The following is a 12744-nucleotide window of genomic DNA, read 5'->3' as shown; positions in this document are numbered from 1 at the left end:
TGCCTCATGGGAGTGTTAAAGTGGGCTACTATTCCCTGTAAAACTGCCTTGGAATCATACTTACCCTCCTGGGACCCAAGAATAGACTTTTGTCCACTGTAGTGGACATTATGTTTTAGTGAATTTCTCTGACATCATACATGTCACATGACACAACCTGGGTGTCCTGTAAAGAGCACATTCAGGACTTTTCAGAGATACCAAATGTTTGGAGGTTTCACCATGAAAACAACTACTCCTTGGTCTTTAAAAATGTCTGACATTAATTTAGTGATCAAATGTAGCATTCTTATGGAAATATGATAATATATTGTAATTATAATTTAAATTGGACTACTTTTCAAAACAACATCTCAGGAAAATGTTAAGGGGTTTCAAATAAAATAAAAACTTTCTGTTACAGAACAGGGCGTTGATTTCAAACGTGTCCACTGTAGAGGACACCAGGACTTAAAAATCATGTTTATCAGGCATTTTGTGAGACACAACAAGTGAATATGGAAATAAATTATACATCAATATTCCTATGAAATATTAGATATTATTACTCCAATTAATGCCAATTATTCCTCCAATTATTACACTTCTTTTTTCATTAAATGTTGCTCCAAGAACACATTAATGTGCAAATTAGATGCAGTGTATACATTGCATTGAATGGGAATATTAATTTATGGCCATTTTACCCACATATTGCATAAAGTAAAATGATGTATCAATTCATTCCGTTATTTCTTTCATAACATAGGTGAGAATCATCTTTATACAAATTTTGGTTGAAAAAATCCTGAAACCCCAAAATTTATTGGTGACTGAAAAAAAATCCCATTGTTTTTGCCTATAATTTCATGTAATTTTATTTTTTAAACAACTTAGTGCTGGCGTCCACTACAGAGGACATAGCATAACTTATGAATAAAAGATTATTTTTCTTTAATTTTTTTTTACCATTTGTTTATTGTGCTCTAAACAGTGTGATGACATGTAAAAAAACTAAATTCACAAAACTTTTTTTTTTCTGGGTCTCAGGAGGATATACTTACATACTTACAAAAGAATCATAATGGACGTATTGGGTCCTGGGTATAAGAAAGTTAGAACCCCCCTGGGGACGGACTCACAAAAATCTTCTTAAGAAAGAAGTTGAGAAACTTTAAGTAGTTATTTACGATGATTTTAAAGATTCTTTTCTGGAATATGAATACTTCTTAACTTTTGGGTAACACTTTATTTTAAGGTGATGTAGTTACATGTTACATGTGCTTACTATAGTAATAACAGTAAATTATGTATAATTACAAGTAACTAAACCAAACCCTAACCGTAACAGTAACTCATGTAGCCTAGTTAATTAATATTACTTATTTACTTATTACTTATACACTACTTATTTGAGTAACAATGTATCTACGTCACCTTATTTTACACTTTATTTTAAGGTGTCATTGTTACAGTGCAATATATTTAAGTACTGAGTAATATTAAGCAACTACATGTACTTGTACATGTAATTACATGATGTAATTATGCACAATTTACTGTGGTAAGTACATGTAACATATGTAACAAGGACACTGTAAAATAAAGTTACCAAATTTTGTCTTAAGAACAACCTTAAAAAGAAAAGATAAGAACATTCTTAAAGGAAAAGTTTTTAAAATGTGTTTCTTAAGTTAGAAAATAAGAAGAAAATAACAGTTAAGAATAATTTTATTCTTAAGAATGTTTCGTGTGTATCTGGTCTACTACAGCATGAGGCTCCTGCAGTGTGTGTGTGTGTGTGTGTGTGTTGGTTCTGAACGAGTGCTGGCAGGAAGCGGTGCGCAGAAATATCTGACCCATAATGCACTGCGACAGCTGACAAGTGGATCCAAGATGGCGTAGAAAGTAAAGCTAGGTAAGTGCAGACTTCCTCCAACACCTTTCTGCCGCGCGGCGTTCGCCCTCCTCGGCTCTCTCCTCCGTCGATCCCGCCATCGACACGCGGCTGTCAGCTCGTGTAACACGCGCGTCGGAACGCGAGGTATCGCGGCGCGCATTAGCACGATTACTGTGATGATGAAAAGGCCTGATCGCAGCTGCGCTACTCTGACTAGCAGCTAAAGATGTTCGCGTGGAACTGCGATCTGCACTTCACATCCGTGTTGATCATCACACACACACGCGGACAGACGCATAAGTGCTGAGTCAGAGTGTAAATGAGTGAGATTCAGGAAAGATAGTTTTGTAAATTTTGCAGGATGATGTGTATGTGTGTGTATATGTGTGTGTGTGTGTGTGTGTGTGTGTGTGTCCGGGGGCGGCTGGAACTCAAGGCCATGAGAGCAGCAGCGATCATCGCAGAAGGCATACGCGTTTTATTATCTTCCTCTTTTATGTAGAAGTGATCGATAATTATCACCTGCGTCATGTAATCGTATATTAAATATCGCTGCACGCTGTGGCTGATTGTGAGTATTCGCGTTGATGTGGCGGAACACACGCAGTTGTTGTTGTTCTTTCTGAACGGACACAGTGGCGGTGTTTCAAAACCTAGCGGGCTGCCTTCCTAGACACCACGTTCTGTCCATCGGAACCGGATTTTGAACGTTCGAATCGCGCGTTCTATTCGACCTGGTCAAACGTTTGTATTCGAACGATGGAACGTGTACGTGCGGAACGCGTGTGTGACGGTGATTCCTCTCTAATGTTGTCTTGGTAGGCAGCTCGATAGCTTTTGAGACGCGGCCACACACTCACACTCAGACGGGACATCTATTATTAACTGACCCGGAATCCAAATATAGAGTGTTTATATATTTTACTGAGCCTCTGTTGCCTTGTTTGGTGCGCTCGTGGTTAATTAGATGTTGGTTTGCTAAGACTGTGTGTTATTGTGTGTGTGATATCTGACAGTCCCGTCGTAATGTGTGTGTGTGTGTGTAAGTGAGAGAGACCCTGGACGGGGTGTGTTAAACATGAAAATTGAACGTTATGCAAATATCAACAGTAGTGCAGTTATGCATATCATGTTACATGGTTATATGGTACTTTATTAATATTTTCTTCAGTTTTGCTTTTAGCAGCCTCCTGCAAACTTTTATTTACACAACTTTTGAAGACATTTACGCTACATTAAAAAAAAAAAAAAAAATATATAATGTATAACACATCAGTAATTCTTGTGATTCATCAAATTTATATATCATGTTTAAATGTGTACAATTTTCTTCCTTAAATGGTAAAACGTGTATAAAGTTTGCAGTTTATTAACAGCACATTCTTGAGTCCCCAGCCCACATTATTTTAGAAATGTAAAATAAAAATGGATGTTATGATAAAAGTAGCTGTATTCGTGCACTGGTGTAAAGCTAAAATTTTAGGGCAGAATGATAGTAAACCGTAAAGAAAAATAAACATTGTGTAATAGTTTCCTATGTATGTGTGTGATTAGACAATATAACAATATGATATTTTGTTGGAAACTATAGTTTCAATAATAGATTTGCAAAGCAGCGAGTGACATTAATAAATAATTATTTTAGTGTACTGTACACTATTACAGAATATCATATATATATATATATATATATATATATATATATATATATATATATATATATATATATATATATATATATATATATATATATATATATACTCATGATAAATAATGTTTGTTACTAGGGCTGTCCCGATCAAGTTTTTTGTGCCTCCCATCAGAGTTGAACTGATTATTGAGTATCTGTCGATACCGATGCCTGATCCGATACTTGTATTTTCTAGTGTTTGGTGCACGCTTCAAGTAGGTCTACATTAAAGTTATTAAAATCCAATCTATACAGAGATGTGCAGAGTTTATCAGAGGCAGGAGCTCAAATGTAAAAAAAAAAAGTTTTTTTTTTTTTTTTGTCATCTGACATCAATTCCTATATAACAATTACAGTAAATACATTTATAGGCCTATATACAGTCAAAAGTTTGGAAACATTACCTTTTTTAACGTTTTTTAAAGTATCCTCTGCTCATCAAGCCTGCATTTATTTGATAAAAAAACTGTAATATTGTGAAACATTATTACAATTTAAAATAATGGTTTTCTATTTTAATAATATAAAATCTAATTTATTTCTGTGATCAAAGCTGAATTTTCAGCATCATCACTCCATTCTTCAGTGTCACATGACCCTTCATTCATACATCATTCTTATATTATGATTTTGATACTCGGGATAAAAAAAAAATATATATATATATATATATATATATATACACACACAGGCACATTGTGACATTTGTAGATGAAAAAATCAGTTACTATGTTAGATGTTGTAAATGTAAACAGACTGTATGGTCACAATTAAGAATATGGGACTACTGATGTAAACTTCTTATTTTATAAACTTATTGTATTTTACTTGTCAGTCAAGTCCGAGCAAGCAAGACGCAATCCATATAGCAACGCAAGTCTCGGACAGTCTGACGGCAGATAAAAATAAACAGAAAATAACTAACTTTCCAGTGTAATTTGTTACAAAAGTGGTACGCTAAGAGAGACCTCGGGTGTGTCCCAATCAGCTTCCTAGTTCAGTAGTCAGGGCGCTCATCAGGGAGTCGGCCATTTTGGGGCTGATCAATCGCAGAATCCTACCAGTGCACTGAAACGCTTCCTAAAAAGTCCCACAATGCACCGCGGAAACCAGGGTGCATCGATGCTCACTATGTTCCCTTAACGGAAGTTTAGAAGGGCGAAACATAATTCACGTGAGCCGACTCACTACACTTAATGACTTATCTTTTTATACAAACCATTATTTCATTGCATGTCAGAAACGTACACCGCTAGACAGGTAATGAACATAATATAAATAACATTTAGGCTATAATTGACTTGATAATTATGTAACAAGCAAAGTATTTTATCAAAATGTATTTTTAATAACATTAAAATAACGTTGGACAGATATCAGTTCTGCTGTTGTTCAATGAGGAAGTTGTCATGTCGCTGAAAATAGAGCAAACGGTGTCTCAATGTGAGGTGAGCCACACTGTCCTTAGCAGTGCCTGAACTCATGACCTAGGAAGTTAGGGAGCTAATTGAGACGCACCCCTCATTCATGCGCACACATTGAGATTCTTTTCCCTTTAATGGCGGTTGGCAAACCCACTTGAAGTGCATACCGCCACCTACTGTTCAACACCTGTGTGACAGCAGACGTAAAATAGAGGATCAGGTAAAAAAAAAAAAAGCTAAACGGCCCCAATACGGATCCTTGAGATCGGCTTTGTTACCCTTTCTATACTGTCTGGCAGCAATGCCTGCGATTGATTATCGGCGGATAATAGCTTGATATAGTTTGATCAGTGGTCTCTATAAAGACCAATCAGATGACTTAAAAATCCAGAGACAATGTTTTCATGCTTTCATTCCTCCCTAAAAGCCAAAACTTAAAGGGATACTTCACCGATTAGCATTAAGCTTTGTATCAGTAGAAACCCGGTAGTATTTTCGAATGACCGTGCTTCCCTCCCTCATGTACCCCTGAGACGAGAGATTTCTGTATTGTGTGTCTGGAAAAAACCTCCGATGACACAAAAATCATAATTTTGCGTCATCAGAGGCTTTTTGTCCAGAGGCGAGAGACTACAGCCAGTAGGAGGATCTCGTTCCGCATGTCTTCAACCCGCCCATAGGGGGATCTCACGATAAAACAGCGTCTTTTCAGTTTCCAGTCGACTAGTAGCCTAGTTGTATCATTTCTCCCGATACTGCCCTCTGTAACCGGTAGGCGTGGCTTGGGAGTGGCTTCGTAGGGCAGCGAAGCAAGTGCATTCTGGGAGTTGTTGTCTTTCATCCACATGAGCCAAAAATACATTTTCTGGCTTTTCTCAGTCTAGAAGGCACCAACTTCTAAAATAATTTCACATTTCTACTACATAAATGACCCCATTTAAATACACATTCATCTTTCCAGCGGTGAAATATCCCTTTAACTTCTAAATCAGCTAGATCAGTGATTGTCGTAAAACAGTCTACTATTACTAAACTGCAAGACGTAATCGTTAATAAAAAGTGATTAAAACTACATTAAGCTGTGAATGTGATACTGTTCCTCAAGCGACTTTCTGTGCGCGCTCCGAGACGAAGGGGAACATGGAAGGGCAAAGTGAACTTTGAGCTTCAGGTTTCGCTCCTAAAAGGTTAAAAACACACAGAAATATGAAAACGCCCGCTTTGGTGAGTGTTGGCTTAAAACACAGTTGGTTACATCTTAAGTGAACACAAACAACTAGGAAATAAGTGGCATGTGTATCAGTATATTGGATCCGTGCATTCGGTCTTAAAGAGACAGCAGCCTAATATTCCTTCTGCCGTCTGTTTCAATGTTAATCAAACAACAAAATACACAAAATATAAAGAGATAATCACTCACTGCTCTTTAGAAGGATTAATCTATCTTTAATTTATACAGTGAAGAGTATACAGTGGTTTTACATCTGATTACTTTCTGTTGATAAAGACTGTTCTGTTTTTAATTTGTTATATTTGTTAAGCTCTAAGCTGTTCCTGATCACCTCTATGGGAGGGAATTGAACATGTTGCACGCCAATAAATAAAGAGTTGTCAATTCATGATACTTCATCTCTTCATTTGTTTTGTTTTTTACACTTAAAGTACATTGTTGTTAACAACAGTATTATTTCAGCGATCGTTTTGGCTAATACTACTTCCACTGATTGGAGCGCCCTTATCTGGCATCATTGTGCAGTGATGTTATCAGATGGTTGTACTTTGATAAATACCATGGTGCATAATGATTATAAAATCATTTACACTGGTACACTTTATATTTTAATGATAAAAAAAGATCCTACCGTTGTACATATTTAAAAAAACATGAAATGTCCAAAATACTGAGGCACTAGTACCTTTATTTTATTTACTATTATTTGATAGTGTAATGAAAGTTCCAGTCATAACCGAACTCTTGCTGGCGTCTGCTCATATGATGGTCATCAGTTGATCCAGGACATATGTTGCTTCATGAGTTGCTTAGAATATAATTTTTTTGGAGCGTTCCCCCCAAAAAAAAACAATGTGGAAAAAGCGTTCCCAGTCTCTGCTAACACAGCCCAGATGGACGTTACAGCTGTGACCTAATTACTACAGAAAAGGAAAAATGACTCCACACAACAATAGTATTTGCACAAACCAGCGCAACCGGTGTGAAAATGTGTATTTGAATGCAGTTTTGTGTGTCTCGGTACATTCCTCAGGTTTCAGTTTTTCTGATAGACATTCAACTGTTTTTATAGTTGTTTCTGCCTTGAATAGTAATCATAACTTTGAAAATCTCAACGGACCGCTAAATTCCAAGATAAAAAGCGCTGTGAAACTTTGTGGTTGTCAAGCGTTAGTTGATCCTGTTGTTGATATGTGGTAATGTGATTTTCTACGCCTGTGTGAACTTGATGAGAGCCGACTTCATATATCCAGTAATTATCACCAAAACAGCTGATTCAAAGTCAATAGCCCTATTTGGACGGGACTAGTTTAACATGGAGAGGTGGTGTAAAGTAATAATTACCAGAGCTTCTCCTGATTTTAGTCCCGTCCGAATGTGCATCTCAGTAATCATTACGGACAATGTCAGTAAAGATTACGACGATTTTTACCTTCAGTAAAAAGGTCTGATAAAAAGACCTCAGGTAATACTAATCCCGTGCGAATAGACCCGCTGTAAATATGTACGTAAATATTTTGTTTAAAAGTAGTTTTCGGCGGTTTTTCAAGTATGGAGACGCTTGAAAAAGCATTGTTGCGTTCTAGACGCTGGGACGAGTCTGTGGCAAAACTTTTCCACACACCATTCAGATCAGAAAGAAGATCGAAAGCACTTGTTAGAGGCACGAAACATCTTTTAGCGTTAGGTAAGTGCCTATTACCAACACAATCCAATCTGAAGTTAATTAATACATTGTTCGACCGGACTGTTTTATATATATAAAAATAGGTTATATGTGTTTGCGCACATGATATCAGGAAGCAGCGTAATACACACATGACGACAGGAGGGTGACGGCGGTGTGTAAATCGAGTTACTCTCCCACTTCTGCTAGTTTTACTGAGATATCTTATCCCGTGCGAATTGGCCATTAGTATTACAGACGTCCTGTGGTAAAATCACATTACTCCATCTACCCTAATCCCGTCCAAATAGGGCTAATGAGGAATAATAATAATCAAGTGAACTGAAAATTAAAATTCAGATTTAAAATCTTTTCTTCCCTATTATGAGGTATATCAGCGTGAAACGGCTTCTCAAACAAGAACAGATGTAGGGTGGGGTTTGATTTTGTCCATGGGGATTGATTGGTTGGTTGTGGTTTGCTATTGGCTGATCTCATGTGAGTGACAGGTTGTCCCGCCCTCATACCAGTAAACGCATCATCAGAGAAGAGAAGAGCTGCAAGAGGGAGGGGAAGATATTTTGATTAATGATTGAGGCACATGAATAAAAAAAATGTATGCGCACGTATAAATCACTGCAATATTCCATAAAAAATAAGAGCATTTCATATTTGAAGTATGACTTATGTGTCCAGATGCTCTTTGGGGCCGCTGTACAAGTAACTGCAAAAGCAAATGTCCAGGCACAGAGGTTTGCTACTCGCACATGGCAATTTTGAAGTGTTTAACCCCTTGTATCTCCCCTGACAGTAACTCTGTCCCAGAGTCATGGAGGACAGGAGGCCACAGAAGTCATGTGACGAGGCCATTGGATCATTAGTGAGGCAGGAGTATGAGGCGGCAGTGGCCCACAGCACAGAGGCCCTGCTGGCCATGGGGCCCCGGACCCCGACCCCCAACACGACCCTCCTCCGAAAGCGTGCCCTGCTCTACCGCATAGCAGCACGACTCCAGCTGGTGAGACTGCACCACACAGAAGCTCATCCATGTTGTTTCCGCATGTGTGGATTTATGACAGTGGGCTCAGCTTTGTATGGAAATTTGGGTTACACTTTATTTTAAGGTGGCATTGTTACAGTGTAATTATATATGTAAGTACTGAGTATTAAGCAACTACATGTACTTACTATAGGGTTAGGGTAGGATTAGGGTTTGGCTGAGAGTTAGTTGCATGTAATTATGCATAATTTACTGTTATTACTACGGTAAGTACAGTGAAAAGTACAGTAAAGTGTTAACGAAATTTGTTATTAACCAAAAAGAATTTTTTTTTTATTGGTTTGCTTTGGTTTGGCTCTACACTAGCATACACAGGTGTGTAAAGTACATTACTGATGTGTTTGGGGAAATATTGAATACTTTGAGTTTTGTTTCTAAGGGAAAAAATCCTATCAATGAAAAAATCTATGACTTATTCGGAGTGTGTAAGTGACATAGCAGCACTTAAGATAAGGACATACCCAGACCACCAAACAGACATCCATCATGCATCATTATTATTACTTTATAACACCAAAAACAAGCGACTTTGCCCACTTTAAAACAATATCCCTGTTTGGCTGGTGATGTGTGTTGATATCCTGCCCTGTATCTTTGACCTGCAGTGTTTCTTAATTAAAAGATAAAGCCGTCTTTGAAGATTAGCTTGACCCGAGCGCGAACGCTGTTTTTAGTCTGTCACAACTAGACTCAAGTGTCCAACAACTATAAAACAAGTGTGTGTTAAATTTATTGTTTCAGGTGAAAGGTTTCAGTTTGACATTTAGTGTGTTCTGAAGGTCTATATAGTCTGATCGTCAATAAAATTGTCATTACACTAACGTTCTCTAACTTTTGCATGAAGTTAGTTGAGAAAATCTTCAATGTCTATTGATTTTATCAGCCAATTTCAAAACGTTTAAGTGCTTAATGTGGAACTTTCACAGTACCCATATTTTCACTTATAATTTCTTATTTTCATCATTATTAGTTTTGCACCCCTTGGCATGTTTTGATTAGGAAGGGGTAAAAGTAAACGATTTGTGTTCTTTTGATTCAACAGAAAGACTACGATCAGGCTGATGAAGACTGCAAGCACAGTAAGATACCAAAAAAGAGCTCTTCTCTAAGAATGTATTGAACTACAGTAGTCAACATTTGAAGTGGATCAAAAAAGTTAATCAAAAGCCCTATTCGGACGGGATTAACTTTACAAGGGTAGATGGAGTAATGTGATTTTACCACAGGACGTCTGTAATATTAATGGCCAATTCACACGGGATAAGATATCTCAGTAAAACTAGCAGAAGTGGGAGAGTAACTCGATTTACACACCGCCGTCACCCTCCTGTCGTCATGTGTGTATTACGCTTCTTCCTGATATCATGTGCCCAAACACATATCACCTATTTTTATATATATAAAACGGTTATGTCCGGTCGAACGATGTATTAATTAACTTCAGATTGGATTGTGTTGGTAATAGGCACTTACCTAACGCTAAAAGATGTCCCATGCCTCTAAAAATGCTTTCGATCTTCTTTCTGATCTGAATGGTGTGTGGAAAAGTTTTGCCACAGACTCGTCCCAGCGTCTAGAACGCAACAATGCTTTTTCAAGCGTCTCCATACTTGAAAAAATGCGGAAAACTACTTTTCAACACGAAATATTTATGTACATATTTACAGCGGGTCTATTCGCACGGGATTAGTATTACCTGAGCTCATTTTTCCGGACGTTTTTACAGAAGGTAAAAGTCGCCGTAATCTTTACTGGCATTGTCCATAATGATTACTGAGATGGCACATTCAGACGGGACTAAAATCAGGAGAAGCTCTGGTAATTATTACTTGACCCCGCCTCTCCATGGTAAACTAGTCCCGTCCGAACAGGGTTAGACAAGGACAAGAACGGGTATTGTTCAAAATTCATGTATAACTTTTGATGAAAGTTTTTGATCCACTTCAAATGTTGACTACTGTATATTGAATTGTAGTAGAAGTGTAAATAACGTATTTACAAAAAAACAATACAAAACTGTAAAATAGTATCAAAATTGTGCTACCTGTGAAATTTTCTACCTCTTATGTAGAACCATTCCTCTCACCAGACCGCTCAGGATTATGGGATGCCTGGTTTGTGTGTGGGCTGGTTTGATCTCTCGAGTGTGTTTGTTCATGTAGTGTTTGCTGAGGAGCTGGGGAAGGGAGATGGCAGTTTCATGGCAGGGCTTCAGAGTATGCTACTGGACGGAAGCTTACAGGAAGTGTGCAGCGTTCTCTCTAAGGCCCTCTATGGAGAACCACTGGTAAACCAACCCAGAATTCCTTTCCTAATGAGTCGGCTTAATGTATTGTGCTCCAGATTGACATCGTGAAATGTATTTCAGATTGCTTGTGTTGTCTTTTATTTTTGGACATGAGTTAATTTGAATGTGTGGAATTGTAAAAAAATAAAATAGTAAACTACACTGTGAAATTCACAATTTTGCTCTCAACTTTACAGTTGTAAACTTTACATTTGCACTGTAAACTACAATTTTGCTCAACTTTAGGTGCTCTGTAAACTTTACAGGTTTGCTCTAAAATGTACACTTGCACAGTAAACTTAAAGTTTGCTCTCAACTTTCCAGTTATAGTCAGACTTTATGTAAACTACACTACAATTTTGCTCTAAACTACAATTTTGTTCTCAATTTGAGGTGTTCTGTGAACTTTACAGTCTTACAATTGTACAAGCTTTACAATCGCACTGTAACCATTCACAATTTTGCTCTCAACTTTTCAATTGCATTGTAAACATTACAAACTACAATTTTGCTCAACTTTTGGTTCTCTATAAGCTTGACAGTTTTACAATTGTGCATCCTTTACCAATTGCACTGTAAACTTCAGTTTTGCTCTCAACTTTACAATTTCTCTCTCAACTTTAGGTGTTCTGTGAGCTATTATGCAAGCTTTACAACTGCACTAAACTTTCACAATTTTGCTCTGAACTCTACAGTTGCTTTGCAAACATTACAAACTACAATTTTGCTCTCAACTTTATGTGCTCCGTAAGCTTGACAGTTTTACAATTACAAGCTTTACAATTGCACTGTAAAATTCACTTTGTAAACATTACAAACTATAATTTTGCTCTCAACTTTAGGCGATCTTGACAGTTTTGCCTACAATTGTACCGTTGTGTTGTAAATGTTACAATTGCACTGTAAACTTCAATTTTGTTCTTAATTTTAGGTGCTCTGTAAACTTTACAGTTTTACAATTGCACTGTAAAATTCACTATGTTGCTCTCAACTTTACAGTTGCTTTATAAAGTTTGCAATTGCAATGTAAACTTAAATTTTGCTCTCACCTTTAGGTGCCTCTGTAAAGATGTACAGTTTTGCTCTAATATGTACAATTGAGCTGTAAACTTCAATTTCCCTCTAAACTTTACAATTCTGCTCTCAACTTTAAGAGCTCTGTCGCCTTGACCATTTTTGCAGTTGTCCTGTAAAACTTGCACATTTACATTGTAAACGTTTTACTTTTAAATTGCTGAAATTAACTAAACCATTTTGTTTGTCATAGAATGGGATCATGACGAAAGACATGACGAGACTGAAGAGGCTTCTCTCAGAAATAGAGGTCAGTTTGATTTACTACGATTGTCTCATATTTCCCATATGAAAGGAATTATGTGCAGTTCTCATTTCTCTGTGAAAAGCACATGGGTCACCCTTGTCTTCAGATGACTTTCATAATCCAAGAACTAGTACCTCTCGCCACAGCTTTTGTGCGTGTCTAAGAGACACGTTAGACGATAGTGTG

At 37.2% G+C, this 12744-nt stretch overlaps 1 protein-coding gene across 3 annotated transcripts in view; it reads left to right on the top strand.

Moving 5' to 3' along the window:
- Positions 1 to 1766: 1766 nt before the first annotated feature.
- helz (helicase with zinc finger) overlaps positions 1767 to 12744 on the top strand; it is a 66131-nt gene continuing 55153 nt past the window's right edge. For all 3 annotated transcript variants that reach the window (XM_079873894.1, XM_079873893.1, XM_079873895.1), the window contains exons 1-5: positions 1767 to 1897; positions 8702 to 8908; positions 9993 to 10029; positions 11113 to 11237; positions 12505 to 12561. In XM_079873894.1, coding sequence (XP_079730020.1) covers positions 8720 to 8908; positions 9993 to 10029; positions 11113 to 11237; positions 12505 to 12561 — 408 coding nt within the window. In that variant the 5' untranslated portion in view covers positions 1767 to 1897; positions 8702 to 8719. The remainder of the gene's footprint in view (positions 1898 to 8701; positions 8909 to 9992; positions 10030 to 11112; positions 11238 to 12504; positions 12562 to 12744) is intronic.

Source organism: Squalius cephalus (genome assembly GCF_949319135.1).
Source record: "Squalius cephalus genome assembly, chromosome: 1".
Classification (NCBI taxonomy): Eukaryota; Metazoa; Chordata; class Actinopteri; order Cypriniformes; family Leuciscidae; genus Squalius; species Squalius cephalus.
Note: the sequence above shows the minus strand (reverse complement) of the source record. Positions and strands in the feature narration are given on the sequence as shown.